Source organism: Microcaecilia unicolor, chromosome 1 (assembly GCF_901765095.1).
Source record: "Microcaecilia unicolor chromosome 1, aMicUni1.1, whole genome shotgun sequence".
Classification (NCBI taxonomy): Eukaryota; Metazoa; Chordata; class Amphibia; order Gymnophiona; family Siphonopidae; genus Microcaecilia; species Microcaecilia unicolor.
This window is the reverse complement of record NC_044031.1, coordinates 71409339-71427455: the sequence shown is the minus strand read 5'-3', so window position 1 is coordinate 71427455 and position 18117 is coordinate 71409339. Positions and strand designations below refer to the sequence as shown.

The 18117-nt window shown below is 46.6% G+C and overlaps 1 protein-coding gene across 4 annotated transcripts in view; it reads left to right on the top strand.

Moving 5' to 3' along the window:
* Positions 1-18117, top strand: part of KMT2C (lysine methyltransferase 2C) — a 917733-nt gene that overhangs the window by 340782 nt on the left and 558834 nt on the right. For all 4 annotated transcript variants that reach the window (XM_030198371.1, XM_030198346.1, XM_030198363.1 and 1 more), the window contains one exon: positions 3740-3903. In XM_030198371.1, coding sequence (XP_030054231.1) covers positions 3740-3903 — 164 coding nt within the window. The remainder of the gene's footprint in view (positions 1-3739; positions 3904-18117) is intronic.

Sequence of the window (18117 nt, the reverse complement as noted above, 5' to 3'; positions counted from 1 at the left end):
CAGTTGTTTCGTCGATTGTTTTCAGGTCTGTAGGCAATGCATTCCATAATTGTGTGCTTATGTAAGAGAAGGTGGTGGCGTGCAACTGCTTGTATTTTAGTCCTTTACAGCTGGGGAAGTGTAGGTTGAGAAATTTGTGGGATGATCTTGTGGCGTTTCTTGGCGGTAGGTCCACGAGGTTTAGCATGTAGATTGGGGCGTCCGCGTGAATGATTTTGTGTACAGTCGTGCAGATCTTGAACGTAATACGTTCCCTGAGTGGGAGCCAGTGGAGTTTCTTTTTCAAATATGAGTCTGGAGGTTTTTGATAGATTACGAGCCAGTTCAACAGCACGTTTATCCTTGACAGTCTGGTCATCCATAATGCTCATCAGACGACGTAGCACAAGAGCCCGATAATGTTGTTTGAAATTGTCTATTATGCCCTGATTCATAGGTTGGATTAGAGAGGTAGTGTTTGGTGGCAGGAAGGACCACCATGACGTTAGACAACCTGACATCATCACTGTGTGCGGCACAATTATCACAAAGCAAAAAAATCTGACGCTTTTGTGCCCGCATTCTAGTGTCTTACTTCATTAGCCACTTCTTTCAAATTTCCCCAGTCATCCATGAATTTGCATTAGCCTCGTATGACACAGGAAGTCACTGAACATTCTTGAATCAACGGGGCTGTTTGCTCTTTCCAGTGACGAGTGGTTCCAACTTCTCACTCCCATCCATATTGCAGCAAAGGAGGATCGTCAGTCAGTCCTTCAATGTTTTACTTCCTGTAGTTTTGGCTTGTTTGAATGCAAGTGTTCCATCAGGAATTGCTCGCCAGTAGAGATCGTTTTCGTCAGCATTGAAAATGTCACAAGGTGCAAACTCGTTCGAGATGGTAGGAAAAACTGAAACAACCCAATTTTCAGCACCAAAGTCAACAGCGTCTTGTTTTTCACCATGTTGTTACTTGAATTTTATGTTGTTCCTCTCCTTCCATCTTTCCAACCATCCAAAAGTGGCTTTGAATTCAGTCAGTCCAAGACTTTCAGCTAGCTGATTAGCTTTCTCCATAAGCAGTGGACCACTGACAGGAAACTGTCTGCTCCTGACTCGAGAAAATCACCGAAGAAGAACATCTTCTCCCTCCTCAGCTTTTCCCGCCCGTTTTCGTTTCCGTTGTGGATTTGTATTGTTTTGCCAGTCTTCCAGAAGCTGGTCTTTCTGCTTCAAGACACGTGAAATTTGACTGGGATTGACACCATATTCTTTAGCAGTAGATTCTTGACTTTGTTTTCTAATTTTTTAAGAACTTCTATTCGTTCAGCCAGTTTTAGTCTTACAGTTCCGCCGTGACGACAACCCCGGTGTATGCCCTAACAACATTCTTTCACTTATTCTGCCTGTGGCAGTACAAGGCAGTAAATTTGAAATCTCGTTGGTTGCGCCAATCGGCTTCCCTATTCCATGAGCGCGCTTATGCAGAGTCTTTCCTATAGAGGAGCAGTCTTGAACCATGCATATAAGCGAATCTTGTACTTATCAGTGGTGCGCTAAAACGAAGTTTGTCCCCATAGAAATTGATGGTGCCAAAATCGGGACCGAAGTACGTCATGCAGTTAAACAGAGCATGCTCTTTTCCGACATGCACTTAAATGGAGTGCACTGTATTTGTGTGTGTGTGTGTGTATATATATATATATATATATATACACACACACTACTACTACTACTTGAAATTTCTAAAGCGCTACTAGGGTTACGCAGCGCTGTACAATTTAACATAGAAGGACAGTCCCTGCTCAAAGGAGCTTACAATCTAAAGGACAAATGTACAGTCAGTCAAATAGGGTCAGTCTAGATTTCCTGAAAGGTATAAAGGTTAGGTGCCGAAGCAACACACACACACACACACACACACACACACACATATATATACATATATATACACACACACACACACACCATGAAGTCTTTTACAAGGTACTGTACTGGCTAAAGCAAGAAATTAAGGTTGGTCAAGGTGGAAAGAATTTTTCAGCCATATTAATGAAAGTGGAATGTACTGGAAAGTAGGATGTTAAGATTGAGGTAAAAAGGAATATGCAGAGTTGAAGGAGGAAACGAACACTAACCAGACTTTTGTTCAGATTTGATGTGGAACACTAATAGTTTGCAAGAATATATATATAGTAGAGTGTTGAGTTTTGCTGCATTTATGGAAGAGAAAGTTTACAGGGAACTAGCAAAAGAAAGTAAACAAAGCAGTGGGATTGATAGAATGGCTCTTAGTATGTTAAGGAAGCTTCACACTTAGTTCTGTTTAGTCAGTTTTTGAGAAGGAAGTGGTTCTGAAGGACTAGAGAAGGGGAGATAATATGTAGACCTCTTTATAAAACTGGAAATAGAGAGGAGATCAGTAATTATTGGCCAGTTAGTTTCACCATCTTAGGTTGCAGTGACTAGAGAAACATGGTGTTTCCAGAGAGATGAAGTACAACAAATCTGATCAGTTTCTTTGGGCAGCCAAATTGAGATTGGTGGAGGCAATGAATATAGTATAGTTAGATTTTTAAAAAGGTTTTGACATTGTACAATATATACTGATATAAAAACTAAGTAGTTCATAGTTAGACTCAAGGTGGGGGTGACTGGGTTAAAAGTGAATTACCTGATGGCCTGTGTTGTCACTGAGATATGCTTGGTTTATCTCAGGAATAACATATAGAAAATATTTCTTCATAAAAATATGTGCAGGTTGTTGACCATGGTGGCTCAGTGGCAATCCTGTGCACTATTATTCAGAAGGACCAGGATTTGATTCCCAGGTTGGGTCTTCTGCTTCCTCGACTAGTTGGGAATTCTACAAAAATAGTGCTCACAACTTCTTGAGGGTGGGTGGAGGGAGAAATAGTTCCTGACATTGTGCAGTGACAGTATCCAGTGATCATATTTAGTTTCCCTCTTTGTTAGATTCTAGAAAGAGCACTAATACATGGCTTCAGATAAGGATTGTCTTTGCAGTGATTGGATAGGTCAGTTGGAGGGATAAATATCTGTGTAATTGCAAATTAAGACTTATAGCAGCAAGTACAAGCCCTCATCTGAATGAGCCGGCTGCCCAAATAAGTAGGAGAAAATTGCTAGTCCCCTCTTCCCCCTCCAAAAAACAGTAAAAGAAAGGGCGTTAGATATATTTAACTACTTGCCAATGAATTTGAGGGAGACTGAAAAGCTAACAGTTCAAGAACACATGAGGTTAAGTACAAAAGATCTACAGCCTTGAAAAAGTGAAAGGAAAGTTAAAGCAGTTGTACTCAAATCAATTTAGGGGCTCCCCTAGTAGTCAGTCTAGTTTTCAGGATATCCCTATGGATATGCTTAAAATTTATTTGCATATATAAGAGGCAGTGCAATCAGATAACATGCCTCTCATGAATAGTCATTAGGGATTTTCTGAAAACTAACACATCACTGAGCTGGAGATCAGCTCATATATATGGCCTTTTAACAGGTAGGTTAGATGAACATTGGATTTATTTGCTGCCTTATTCCATGTTTGAAAAACTACATAATGTCCCATCTCCATTTAATGCCAATCTTTGCATTGCTCCTGTATGTAATATGTAAACTGCTTTGATTATACCACAGAAAGGCAATATATAAACATATGCTTTTTATATTTGTGAGAAATTGTAGAAATTAAAGCAGCAATATATGTCATTTAAATGTGAATATATAATTCCATTCTGTTTAGGTGGATTCACATAGAATGCAACAAAAGTACAGAAAATGAACTGAATGCAGAACAAAAAGACGACTATATCTGCACTCTTTGTAAACAAGTACATGGGGAAAGGAAACAAGTGCAGCCTTGTGATGGGGTGCAGATAACAGATCTGGTTCTACAGTCTGGCACAGGTAAAAATAAACAAAAACATTCTACATTGGTTCTTGAGGGAGGAATTAAAATGTGTAGGTCAGGACATTCACAGTTTTGCCATTAGTTTGCAAAAGGCTGCACTAAAGGCAGATTCTTTTGTAAAATATGTAGAAGGACGTGAGCAAATAAATGTATATTTGCCAACATGTTCAGGGGAAATGGCACTCTTGAAATTCTATATATAAAATCAAAGAGCAGATCATGCAGCGCTTATAAGTTGCACCAATTAACATTGGAAGCTGCTTAATGGCTTAAAAATTTTTTTATAGCATTTGAGGCAGAAATGCCTCATGTAAAGCCCCTGACCAAACTGAGCACTTTTTAAGTTTCTGACTCTCTCTGAGCTGGTGCGGAACCTACAAGGAAAATGTGTTTATATATTTGTGTATTTTTCATTCTGAAATGGGAAATCATAACCAGAAAGTTTCAGCCCACCCAAAACATTCTCAGATTTTTCTGCATCCCAATGAATCCTCCATGTGTAAGCACTGGGTTTATGAAATTACCATTTACACATGTTGCCCATCTACATGTGTAAATACATGCGGAGATGCTTTTAATATTATCACCTAAATATGTAAGGTTTCTTTAATTTTGTGGTTTTGGCAACATTTAAGAATCATTTCAGACCAAAGTCCTTAAGAGAACCTAAGCCCTCAGACCTTCAAAAGATATTAGGTGCTTATCGTTACAGATCATTAATATGGAATACAGTCAGCTGCACCCTGCCAAGTATAATGTTCTGCGGTTTTGTGGAACAAAGTGAATGAAAACATGTTAGGAGAAAAGAGTGCAAACCACCATTTGTGTAAAACTTCAGCAATGGTTTTACAATAGGTAGCTTTTTCAGTCTTTTGACTAATGCTATGTGGAGGTAATTTTCTAAGCCTTTTTAAAATTTAATTTAATTTTGGCATTTATAGTTTGTTTAACCTTTAAGTTCTAGGTGGAGTACAGTTAACTTATACAACATTAAAATGGTTTGCTTACATAGAACGGATATACAGGTATAAACAATAACTAGTTCATAATTGGATCAAATACAAATTGGTGAAAGTACAAATTGAGGGAACTACTACTACTACTTAACATTTCTAGAGCGCTACTAGGGTTACGCAGCGCTGTACAGTTTAACAGAGAAGGACAGTCCCTGCTCAAAGGAGCTTACAATCTAAAGGATGAAATGTCAAGTTGAGGCAGTCTAGATTTCCTGAATAGAGGTATGGTGGTTAGGTGTTGAAGGCGACATTGAAGTGGTGGGCTTTGAGCAAGGATTTGAAGATGGGCAGGGAGGGGGCCTGGCGAATGGGCTCAGGGAGTTTATTCCAAGCATGGGGTGAGGCGAGGCAAAAAGGGCGGAGCCTGGAGTTGGCAGTGGTGGAGAAGGGTACTGGAAGGCGGGATTTGTCTTGAGAGCGGAGGTTAAGGGTAGGAACGTAGGGGGAGATGAGGGTAGAGAGGTAGGGAGGGGCTGCAGATCGAGTGCATTTGTAGGTTAGTAGGAGAAGCTTGAACTGTATGCGGTACCTGATCGGAAGCCAGTGCAGTGACTTGAGGAGAGGGGTGATATGAATATATCGGTCCAGGCGGAAGATAAGACGTGCAGCAGAGTAATGAACGGACTGAAGGGGGGATAGATGGCTACGTGGGAGGCCAGTGAGGAGTAGGTTGCAGTAGTCAAGGCGAGAGGTAATGAGAGAGTGGATAAGAGTTCGGGTGGTGTGATCAGAGAGGAAATGGCGAATTTTGCTAATGTTATAGAGGAAGAAGCAACAGGTCTTGGCTATCTGCTGGATATGCTCAGAGAAGGAAAGGGAGGAGTCGAAGATGACTCCGAGGTTGCGGCAGATGAGACGGGGATGATGAGGGTGTTATCAACTGAGATAGAGAGTGGAGGGAGAGGAGAAGTGGGTTTGGATGGGAAGACAATAAGCTCAGTCTTGGCCATGTTCAGTTTCAGGTGGCAGTTGGACAATCAAGCAGCAATGTCGGATAAGCAGGCCGATACCTTGGCCTGGGTATCCGCAGTGATGTCTGGTGTGGAGAGATAAAGCTGGGTATCGTCGGCATAAAGATGATATTGGAAACCGTGAGATGAGATCAGGGAGCCCAGGGAAGAGGTGTAGATTGAAAAAAGAAGGGGATCAAGGACAGATCCCTGAGGAACTCCAACAGAGAGCGGGATGGGGGTGTAGGAAGAACCATGAGAATGTACTCTGAAGGTATGGTGGGAGAAATAAGAGGAGAACCAGGAGAGGACAGAGCCCTGGAACCCAAATGAGGACAGTGTGGCAAGAAGTAAATTGTGATTGACAGTGTCAAAAGCAGCGGATGGGTCGAGGAGGATGAGGATGGAGTAGTGGCCTTTGGATTTGGCAAGGAACAGGTCATTGCAGACTTTAGATAGTGCCGTTTCTGTCGAGTGTAGGGGGAAAAAGCCGAATTGAAGCGGATCGAGGATGGCATGAGAGAAAATCAAGGCAACGGCTATGAACGGCGCATTCACGTATCTGGGAGAGGAAGGGTAGGAGGGAAATTGGGCGGTAGTTGGAGGGACAGGTAGGGCCAAGTGATAGTTTTTTGAGGAGTGGGGTGACTACAGCATGCTTGAAGGTGTCAGGGACAGTTGCAGTGGAGAGAGAGAGGTTGAGGATATGACAGATGGGGGGGTGACAGTAGGAGAGATGGTGTTGAGTAAGTTGGTGGGGATGGGGTCAGAGGAACAGGTGGTGCATTTCGAGGAGGAGAGAATATGGGCGGTTTCCTCTTCGGTGATATCAGGAAAAGAGGAGAAGGAGGCCTGAGTGGGTTAAAGGGTGAAGAGGAAGAGATGGCTTGGTGGTGAATTCGAAGTCAATCTTCTGTACCTTGTCACGGAAGTAATCAGCCAGTGATTGAGGAGAGAGTGGGGTGGTGGGGTGGGAGCGGAGGGCACTTTGAGGAGGGGGTTAAGGGTGGCGAAGAGACGACGAGGGTTAGAGCTGAGGGAATTAGTCAATTGGGTGTAATAGTCCTGTTTGGCGAGGAATAGGGAGGACTGGAAGGAGGATAGCATGAATTTGTAATGAATGAAATCAGTATGGGTGCGAGATTTTCTCTAGAGGCGTTCAGCCAATCGAGCGCAGGAGCGAAGGTAAGTGGGGAAGCGGGGGGCTCGAAGGTAGAGTCGCCCTTTTTGGGCGCCCTTTCGGAGCCGGGAGAGTTCACCGGTTTTTCCTCTGGCGCGGCGGCCTTTCCCGCCTTACGCGCCCATCCCCCGCTTGCCGCCCTCCCAGTCGTGACCGGCCACGCGGCTCGTTCGGCTTCTTCTTGGGCCGCCCTCGAGATGGGAGAGGTTAACAGCTTGGTCGCCCTTGAATCGGGTGACAGTAAGAAGTCGGCGAAATTAAAACGCTCTTCTTCCCGCGCGGCTCCTTCTCGTAGTTTCGCGCCGGAAGACATTTTGGATGCGCAACACAGCCTCTCCCCCGCTACTGAGAGCGCAGATGGAGGGCGCCTCTAGGGCCGCGGCACAGGCTGCAGAAATGCACAGACTGGGGGGTTTCTCCCCTGAGTTCATTTTGCTGCTGCATCAGGCCTTTCATATGCAGAACACTGCCCCTGCTCACCTCTCTGATCGGGGTGATGAGGCCTGTATGCTTAAGCGCCCTCGGGTGGATCTTCCACCCTCGGGGGACTCAGTCTCCTGTGATGTGGATGACGGCAGCGTGTCTGAGTTCTCCCAGAGATCCTTAGCGGAATCTATGGAAGAGACTGATCCTCGCTCAGATGGAGCGGACGACCCCTCTGCAGCGCGGCTTTTTTGCTCAGCGGATTTGCCCAACCTGCTTGTGCAGGCCATGAGCATTTTGAAGATTGCCTCTCCGGAGGAAGGCTCTCTCTCAGCCTCTACTGGCTCCGCCATTATGCTGGGAACTAAGCGCCCGCCTAGAACCTTCCACGTTCATGAGGCCATGCAGACCTTAATTTCAGCGCAATGGGATGCCCCTGAGGCGAGCCTGAAAGTAGCCAGGGCTATGTCCCGTCTGTACCCCTTACATGAGGGGGAACGGAAAGCCTTTGTCTGGCCCACGGTAGATTCCTTAATCACTGCCGTGACTAAGAAAACGGAGCTGCCGGTGGAAGGTGGCACTGCCGTGAAGGACGCCCAGGACAGGAGAATGGAGGCGGCCTTAAAGTCATCCTTTGAGGCGGCCGCTCTGAGTTTGCAAGCCTCGGTTTGCGGCTCCTACGTGGCTAGTGCGTGTCTGACTGTTTTGCAGCGGGCTTCCCCCTTGGACCCTTCCTGGAGGGTGGAATGGCCGACCCTGGAGTCAGGTTTGGCCTACTTGGCAGACTTGCTGTATGATGTTTTGAGAGCCTCGGCCAAGGGTATGGCTCAGACAGTCTCTGCACGGCGGTGACTCTGGCTTAAGCACTGGTCTGCTGACCATGCCTCTAAATCTCGCCTAGCCAAGCTGCCTTTTAAAGGCAAGCTGCTCTTTGGGGACGAGCTGGATAAGATCGTGACTGAGCTCGGCACGTCCAAGGGCAAGAGGTTGCCAGGAGGTCAGGACTCGGGCCGGCAGTGCCCGTCCTGGTTCCTCTAAGTGCCGATTCCAGGAAGCCCGTCGGTATCGCCTGGGCAAGTCGGCCTCCTCTGCCTCCGCTTCCTTCAAACGGAACTTCTCCCCCAAGCAGCATTCCTTTTGTAGGGACCGCCGTCCAGGAGGTTCGTCCTCCGGCCTGCCCCCAGGGTCGTGTACCCAATGACGGGGACCTGGTCCATGGCCCAGTGCAGATAGGAGGAAGGTTGTCCTTGTTTCTGGGTGAGTGGACCAGGGTAACGTCAGGCGCTTGGGTTCTGGAAGTCATCAGAGACGGCTACAAGCTAGAGTTCTGCCGACCCCTAAGAGACGGGTTTGTAAACACTCCTTGCAAGTCTCAGATCAAAGCAGCTGCCGTGCAGCAGACTTTGAACAACCTGATCCGCCTGGGCGCGGTTGTCCCGGTGCCAGTAGATCAGCTTGGCAAGGGACGCTACTCCATTTACTTTGTGGTGCCAAAGAAAGAAGGCTTTGCTTGGCCTATTCTCGACCTCAAGGGAGTCAATCGGGCCTTGAAAGTTCGGCACTTCCGGATGGAGACCCGTCGCTCCGTAATAGCTGCGGTGAAAAAGGGAGAATTCCTGGCCTCCCTGGACATCAAAGAAGCTTACCTACATACTCCCATCTGGCTGCCTTATCAGTGCTTTCTGCGCTTTGCAGTGCTGGGCTGACACTTCCAGCTCAGAGCCCTCCCGTTTGGGTTGGCTACGGCTCCGCGGACCTTCTCCAAAGTAATGGTGGTCATCGCGGCCTACCTCCGCAAGGAGGGAGTGCAAGTCCATCCCTATCTGGACGACTGGCTGATCCGAGCCCCTTCCTGTGCGGAGTGCGGGAGAGCTACAGACAGGGTCAATGCTCTTCTGAGCTCCCTGGGATGGGTCATCAACTGGGAGAAAAGCCAGCTGCGCCCGACTCAGTCCCTGGAGCATCTGGGAGTTCGATTCGACATCCAAGTGGGCAGAGTGTTCCTGCCGGACAACCGGAGCGTCAAGCTTCGGACCCAGGTGGACCAGTTCCTAGCCTCCTCTTCTCTTTGGGCTTGGGACTATGTGCAGCTGTTGGGCTCCATGACGGCCACGATGGAGGTAGTGCCCTGGGCCAGGGCTCATATGAGACCACTACAGCACTCTCTTCTGCGGCGGTGGACTCCTGTCTCGGGGGATTACGCCGTACGCCTTCCTTTGGATCTAGCGGTGCGAAAGGTGCTGAGCTGGTGGCTGAGGCCAGGCAAGCTGTCCGCAGGAATGCCTCTTACGACCCCGGAGTGGGTTGTTGTCACGACGGACGCCTGCTTAACGGGCTGGGGAGCCCACTGCCTGGGACGGACAGCGCAGGGGCTCTGGTGTCCTGCAGAGACGAGATGGTCCATCAACCTCCTGGAACTCCGAGCCATTCGGTTGGCGCTTCTAGAGTTTCTCCCGGCACTGGTGCTGAGGCCTGTACGCGTCCTGTCGGACAATGCCACGGCTGTGGCCTATGTCAATCGCCAGGGAGGTACCAGGAGCGCCCCTCTAGCTAAGGAGGCCATGAAGCTATGCCTGTGGGCGGAAGCGAATCTGGAACAGCTGTCGGAGGCCCACATTGCGGGAGTTATGAATGTCAAGGCGGGCTTTCTCAGTCGCCATACCTTGGATCCCGGAGAGTGGCAACTGTCTGCTCAGGCGTTCTTGGACTTCACGAAACGCTGGGGCCGGCCGAGCCTGGATCTGATGGCGTCCTCGGCCAATTGCCAAGTGCCGCGTTTTTTCAGCAAAGGACGGGACCCTCGATCTCTGGGAGTCGATGCTCTTCTCCAGCAGTGGCTGGCACAGGAGCTTCTCTAGGTGTTCCCTGCCCTGGCCCATGATGGGCAGGGTGCTAGGCCGGGTGGCAAAGCATCCGGGCCGGGTTATCCTGTTGGGTACGGATTGGCCCAGACGTCCCTGGTATGCGGACTTAGACTCTCGGTGGGCGGCCCTCTGCGGCTGCCAGCGGAGCTGGGCCTCTTACATCAGGGTCCCGTGGTGATGGAGGATCCCTCCCCCTTTGGTCTTACGGCCTGGCTCTTGAGCGGAAGCGGCTGAGGAAGAAGGGCTTCTCAGACAAGGTCATCGCCACTATGCTGAGAGCGAGGAAGCGCTCTACTTCTACCACTTACGCCAGGGTTTGGCGTACCTTTGCGTCGTGGTGCGAGGCAGGCTCTGTATCACCCTTCACTGCTCCAATTTCTTCAGTGTTGGCGTTCCTGCAAGAGGGGCTGGAGAAAGGCCTGTCGCTCAGTTCACTGAAAGTCCAGGTGGCGGCTCTAGCTTGCTTCAGGAGTCACCTGAAGGGGGCTTCCGTGGCTTCACAGCCAGATGTGGTACACTTTCTCAAAGGAGTTAATCACCTGCGCCCCCCTCTGCACTCGATAGTGCGTACGTGGAATCTCAATCTGGTACTACGGACCTTGCAGAAGCCGCCCTTCGAGCCCTTGCCAAGGGCATCGCTGAAGGACCTGACGCTGAAAGCGGTCTTCCTGGTGGCTATCACATCAGCCAGAAGAGTTTCTGAGATCCAGGCTCTCTTGTGTAGAGAGCCGTTCCTGCGATTCACTGAGGCAGGAGTATCGATTCGCCCAGTGCCCTCCTTCCTGCCCAAGATTGTTTCTCGATTCCATGTGAATCAGCAGCTTTACCTACCCTCCTTTCGTAGGGAGGATTACCCAGAGGAGTACCCTGCGCTCAAATACGTGGATGTTAGACGGGTCATCATCAGATACTTGGAAGTGACCAATGATTTCCGGAAGTTGGATCACCTGTTCGTGCTGTTTGCAGGCCCTCGTAAGGGTCTGCAGGCATCTAAGCCTACAGTGGCACGTTGGGTCAAGGAGATGATCGCGTCAGCTTTTGTGGTGACAGGGAAGATTCCGCCTATTCAGCTGAAGGCACACTGTATTAGAACACAAGCAGCCTCGATGGCGGAGTCCAGATCTGTCTCCTTGGAAGAGATTTGCAGAGCGGCTACTTGGTCGTCGGCTCATACCTTCTCACGACATTACCGCTTGGATGTGGCTGCTCGGGCCGAGGCCCAGTTTGGGGCTTCAGTGTTGCGTTCAGGGATTTCCATGTCCCGCCATGTCCCTGCTGCGGTACATCCCACCAGTCTATGGATTGATCAGCTTGATGATAGGGAAGGTAAAATTATGTATCATACCTGATAGTTTTCTTTCCATTAATCATAGCCGATCAATCCATAGCCCCTCCCAGATATCTGTATAGTTTGTGTTCTGGTTATATTTCAGGTTCAAGTTCAGTCTTCATTTCCTGTTCACGAGGACTTCGTGTTCAAGTTCTTCCAATTGAAGTCTCTTCGAGTTGAGACGATTTTGTGTTACAGTGAGCTGCTGCTTCCTCCCCCCCCCCCGTTTCGGCGGTGGCTGGATTGATAACTAAATTATGCCGGCGCTCCCTCCCGCTTTGTGCGGTAGTAGGGTAGCTTTGTATCCCTCCCGCTTCGGCAGTGTTAGGGTTAGCCAGCTCCTCCCGCAGTTGCGGTAGCAGGATAAGCCAGTTCCCCCCGCGTCGGCGGGTGTGGTTTCCTGCCCACCACCCCGGTGGTAGTGCGCTGGAATATTTCCCCTTCCCCGCTTCGGCGGTGGTGAGCTGGGCAGAGTGTCCCTTTGTGGGTGTAATTCTCTAAGTGCTGAGTCCTGCGGATGGAGCTTTGATATCGACATACTGGGGAATTTCCAGAAGCACGTGACCACATATAGGGAGGCAAAAGATTGCTCTCTATCTCCACCTGCTGGTAGATGGACATAACCCACCAGTCTATGGATTGATTGGCTATGATTAAGGGAAAGAAAATGATCAAGTATGATACATAATTTTACCTTGTTTTAAATCTACCATATTCTAGCTTCATCTTGTGTCCCCTGGTTTTGTTGTTGTTTGAAAGTGTAAACAAACACTTCACATCTGTCCACTGTGCTCCGCTCATTATCTTGTAGACTTCTATCATATCACCCCTCAGCCGCCTTTTCTCCAAGCTCAAGAGCCCTAACCTTCCCAGCCTTTCCTCATAGGGAAGTTGTTCCATTCCCTTTATCATTTTCGTCGCCCTTCTCTGCACCTTTTCTAATTCCTTTATATCTTTTTTGAGATGCGGCGACCAGAATTGGGACACAATACTCGAGGTGCAGTTGCACCATGGAGCGATACAATGGCATTATAACATCCTTGTGTTTGTTTTCCATCCCTTTTCTAATAATACTCAACATTCTGTGCGCTCTCTTAGCCGCCACAGCACACTGGGCAGATGTTTTTAATGTCTTATCAACAATGACTCCCAGATCCCTTTCTAGGTCCGTAACTCCTAACGCGGAACCTTGCATGACATAGCTGTAATTCGGGTTCCTCTCACCCACATGCATCACTTTGCACTTGTCAACACTGAACTTCATCTGCCACTTGCACACCCAATCCCCCAGTCTCACGAGGTCCTCCTGTAATCTTTCACACTCCTCCTGCGACTTGACGACCCTGAATAATTTTGTGTCATCTGCGAATTTAATTACCTCATTAGTTACTCCCATCTCTGGGTCATTTATAAATATGTTAAAAAGCAGCGGTCCCCGGTCTCGATCAAGATGGCGACGTGAACGGTTGTTAGGCTCAGTAGCTCCCGAGAATTGACATTGCTCCTGTGAGAGGATCACTTACCCGACTTCGCGATGGGTAAGAGAAAGGGGAAGACGGCGGCTCCTTCCTCCACGGTACCGCCTCCGTTACCTACCTCTCGCGAGACGACTATGGAGAACTTTGGTGTTCGAGCCCTTGGAGAGCGAGTGCCCACTTCGGCGGACTCGGCCATTTTGGGCTTTGAGTGCAGCATAGAAGGAGCGACGTTGAGCCCTCCTTCCCACACTGCTCCTCCGCGACCCGGAGACGATTTGCTGACCATGGGGTCACGGCTTCCCGAGGACGAAAACCCGGTGTTGGCTGTGGAAGGAGGAACTATGGGCACCTCAACCCCGGGAAAGGAAACATCTATGCTGGATATTGTTCCACCAACCTGGGAGATCGTAGCAGTGAGTACCGGAGGAATTGTAAGACCTTCAGTGGTGTCGTTAGGCACACTATGGGACGCCATACAAGGTGTGAATAGTACCTTATTATTAATGAATGCCTCAGTTAAAGGTGAAATACTTGAGATAAAAAAGTCTAATAAGGGTTTATTTGAACAAACTCAAGAACAGAATGTGAAAATTACTAAAATGTCAGGAGAAATTGAAGAATTAAAAAACTTAACCACGACTTTGATTAAAGAAAGAGAAATCCAAGAAAGAAAATTGGAATATCTGGAAAATAATGGACGCAGTAATGTCTACATTAAATATCATCTGCCATTTGGATGACCAGTCTTCCAATTTCCGAAGGTCTTCCTGCAATTTTTCACAGTTTGCATGTGTTTTAACAACTTTGAATATTTTTGTGTCATCTGCATATTTATGGCGTCTAGAGGGGTTGGTGGTTGAGAGGCTAGGATGGGGGAGGGCACACTTATACGGGGTCTGTGCCGGAGCCGGTGATGGGAGGCGGGAAATACTGCTGCACAGACTTATACGGGGTCTGTGCCGGAGCCGGTGATGGGAGGCGGGAAATACTGCTGCACAGACTTATACGGTCTGTGCCCTGAAAAAGACAGGTACAAATCAAGGTAAGGTATACACATGAGTTTATCGTGGGCAGACTAGATGGACCGTGCAGGTCTTTTTCTGCCGTCATCTACTATGTTACTATGTAATTTAAGGTTTCTGAATTTCCCCAAGTCACCATGCTTAAGAAATATTTTTGTGATGTACTGGGAATACCCGTTGAGGGATACCCCCCCATAACGAGGGCCCAGTACATAACTGGGATAACTAAGGTGCCTAAAGAACAACCTCAGCCTTCTCCTAATCCTGACTTTAACTTGACAGAATTCTTGGAGAGCTCTCTTGATTTAATAACTGAAAGAACAACATTACTAGTCACCTTCGCTCTTGAACCTGATAGAAACAATATTCTTCGCTCATACTTTCGCCATATTAATGATTCTTTCTTGGGACAAAAGATACAGGTTTTTCCTGCTATGGCGCGAAACACACAAAAAAGGAGAAAAGAATTCTTTATGTATAAATCAAGAGATCTTAAACTAGGTGGAACATTCATTCTAAAATTTCCTTGTAAATGTTATGTCTCCTTTGCAAAAGTGAATTTTGTGTTCTTTACACCCAAGAAATTATTGGAGTTCATTGAATTAAAAGAAAAAGATGTCTCACCTGTAGAGACTCCCATAGTTAATGCTGTTTAAGCCGGCTGTGATCATCTGTTCTTCCCTTCCGTTTGTAATAGTTATACTACGTTATTGTATTACTCAGTAGAAATTTCTTAGTATCTTGATCTATTTCTTATTGTGGACAAATAATAATGTTTATTTCAAGATTATATCAGTTTGATATAATGTATTATACTCCTATTATAATTTCTGATATTTCCAATACATTTATGTTGGTGGATATAAATGTAAAAAAAAAATTTAATAAATTTTTTTTAAAAAAGCAGCGGTCCCAACACAGACCCCTGCGAGACCCCACTTAACTACCCTTCTCTACTGAGAATACTGACCATTCAACCCTACTCTTTGCTTCCTATCTTTCAACCAGCTCTTAATCCATAGTAATACCCTACCTCCAATTCCATGACTCTCCAGTTTCCTCAGGAGTCTTTCATGAGGCACTTTGTCAAACGCCTTTTGAAAATCCAGATACACAATATCCACCGACTCCCCATTGTCCACATGTTTGTTCACCCCCTCAAAAAAATGCAGTAGATTGGTGAGGCAAGACTTCCCTTCACTAAATTCATGCTGACTTTGTCTCATCAGCCCATGTTTTTGTATGTGCTCTGTAATTTTATTCTTGATAATAGCCTCTACCATTTTGCCTGGTACCTACGTCAGACACACCGGTCTATAATTTCCCGGATCTCCTCTGGATCCTTTTATTAAAAATCGGCGTAACATTGGCTACCCTCCAGTCTTCTGATACCACACTTGATTTTAGGGATAGATTGCATATTACTAACAGTAGCTCTACAAGTTCATTTTTCAGTTCTATTAATACTCTGGGATGAATACCATTCGATCCTGGTGATTTACTACTCTTCAGTTTGCAGAACTGACCCATTACATCCTCCACGTTTACAGAGAATTCGTTTAGTTTCTCCGACTCGCCTGCTTCAAATGTGCTTTCCGGCACCGGTGTCCCTCCCAAAGTCTCCTCGGTGAAGACCGAAGCAAAGCATTCATTTAATTTCTCTGCTACGGCTTGGTCTTCCCTGATCGCCCTTTTAACACCATTTTCGTCCAGCGGCCCAACCGATTCTTTAGCCTTCTTCCTGCTTTTAATGTATCTAAAAAAGGTTTACTCTGTATTTTCGCTTCTAACGCTAACTTTTTTTCAAAGCCCTTTTTTGCCCTCCTTATCTCCGCTTTGCATTTGGCTTGGCATTCATTATGTTTTATTTTGTTGCTTTCATTCGGTTCTCTTCTCCACTTTCTGAATGATTGTTTTTTGGTTCTAATGACTTCCTTTACCTTACTGTTTAGCCATGCTGGCTGATGTTTAGTCTTTTTTCCCCTTTTTCTAATACGCGGAATATATTTGTCCTGTACCTCCAGGATGGGGTTTTTAAACAACATTATTATTATTATTACATTTGTACCCCGCGCTTTCCCACTCAAAGCTGGTTCAATGCGGCTTACATAGTAATAGGGGTTACTAGGTTTAGATAGAGAAATTTGATAGAGTGAAGTAAGTTAAGTATTGCAGAATAGTAAAAGATATAGGTAATTACAAATGGGCAAGTGTTGGGTAAGTGGGTTCATAGGATTAGTTTGGGTCATTTGGGTAGGCTTGCGTGAACAGATGGGTTTTTAGTGCTTTCCGGAAGGGTAGGTAGTTCCTAATTGATCGGATAGATCTGGGAAGGGCATTCTAGAGTTTGCTGCCTAAGAAGGAGAAGTTGGATCCATGATAGGTTTTGTACTTGAGCCCTTTGCAGTTGGGGTAATGTAGATTGAGGTAAGTTCGCAAGGTTTCAGACATGTTTCTGGTGGGAAGGTAAATCAGATTGAGTATATAGTCCGGAGATTTCACCGTGGATGATCTTGTGGATTAATGTGTGGACCTTGAAGTTGATTCGTTCTCGGATAGGAAGCCAGTGAAGTTTTTCACGAACAGGTGTTGCGCATTCAAATCGTGGTTTGCTAGTCTTGCTGTTGTATTTTGGGCAGTCTGAAGTTTTTCAGGATATGGGTCTTGCAGCCTAAGAAGATACTGTTACAGTAGTCGGCGTGGGTAAGTACCATGGATTGCACCAGGTTCCAGAATGTATTAAGGGGGGAGATATGGTTTTACTCGTTTCAGTATCCACATCATGTTGAACATTTTTTTTGTAGTGGATTTTGCGTGATTTTCGAGTGAGAGATGTTTGTCTAATGTCACTCCAAGGATTTTCAGGTTATCAGATATGGGAATTGTGATGTCGGAGGTGTTAAGATTTGTTGGGAGGAGTGAGGAATGTTGAGATGAGAGAATTAGGCATTGTGTTTTCTCTTTGTTCATTTTCATCATAAAGGCATTGGCCCAGGAGGTTAGGATGTTCATGCCCAAGGATATTTTGTCGCAGATTTCTGTTAGATCAGATTTGAAGGGAATGAATATGGTGACGCCGTTGGCGTAAATGAAAGGGTTGAGACCATGCCTGAATAGAGCTTTGGCTGGGGGGATCATCATACGATTGAAGAGGATCGGGGATAGGGGCGATCCTTGAGGTACACCGCAGTTTGGTGACCAGGGAGATGAGATAGTAGAGGTTGGTTTAACTTGGTAAGATCTTGAGGTGATGAAGCCTTTTATCCAATTAATGATATTTCCGCCGATCCCAAGTTTATCCAGTAGTTTGGTAAGAATATTATGATTTACCATGTCAAATGCACTGGATAGATCAAATTGTAGAAGGAGGATGTTGTTTCCAAATGATATTTCCTGTTTGAATTTGGATATCAGAGTGAGTAGGGCGGTTTCAGTACTGTGGGCTGGACAGAAACCCGATTGCCATTCATGAAGAATGGAGAATTTTTGTATATATTCATTGAGAGGTCACTCTGTTTTCCATCACTTTAATTGACAAAGGGATGGAGGCGACAGGGCGGTAGTTGGTGACATCACTCGCAGGTTTTTTGGGGTTCTTTGGTATTGGTGTAAGTAGTATGTTGCCATGTTTTGTTTTTTTACATTTGTACCCCGCGCTTTCCCACTCATGGCAGGCTCATTGCGGCTTACATTGAGCAATGGAGGGTTAAGTGACTTGCCCAGAGTCACAAGGAGCTGCCTGTGCCTGAAGTGGGAATCAAACTCAGTTCCTCAGGACCAAAGTCCACCACCCTAACCACTAGGCCACTCCTCTACTTCAGTAGGGAATGAACCTTGTTGTAGTAGGAAGTTTAGGTGGGAAGTGAGATCTGTAATAAAGCGTTCTGGGGCATTATGTAGTTGGGATTTGGAGAGCTTGATGACCGCCATAGAAACTTCTTTAGCGG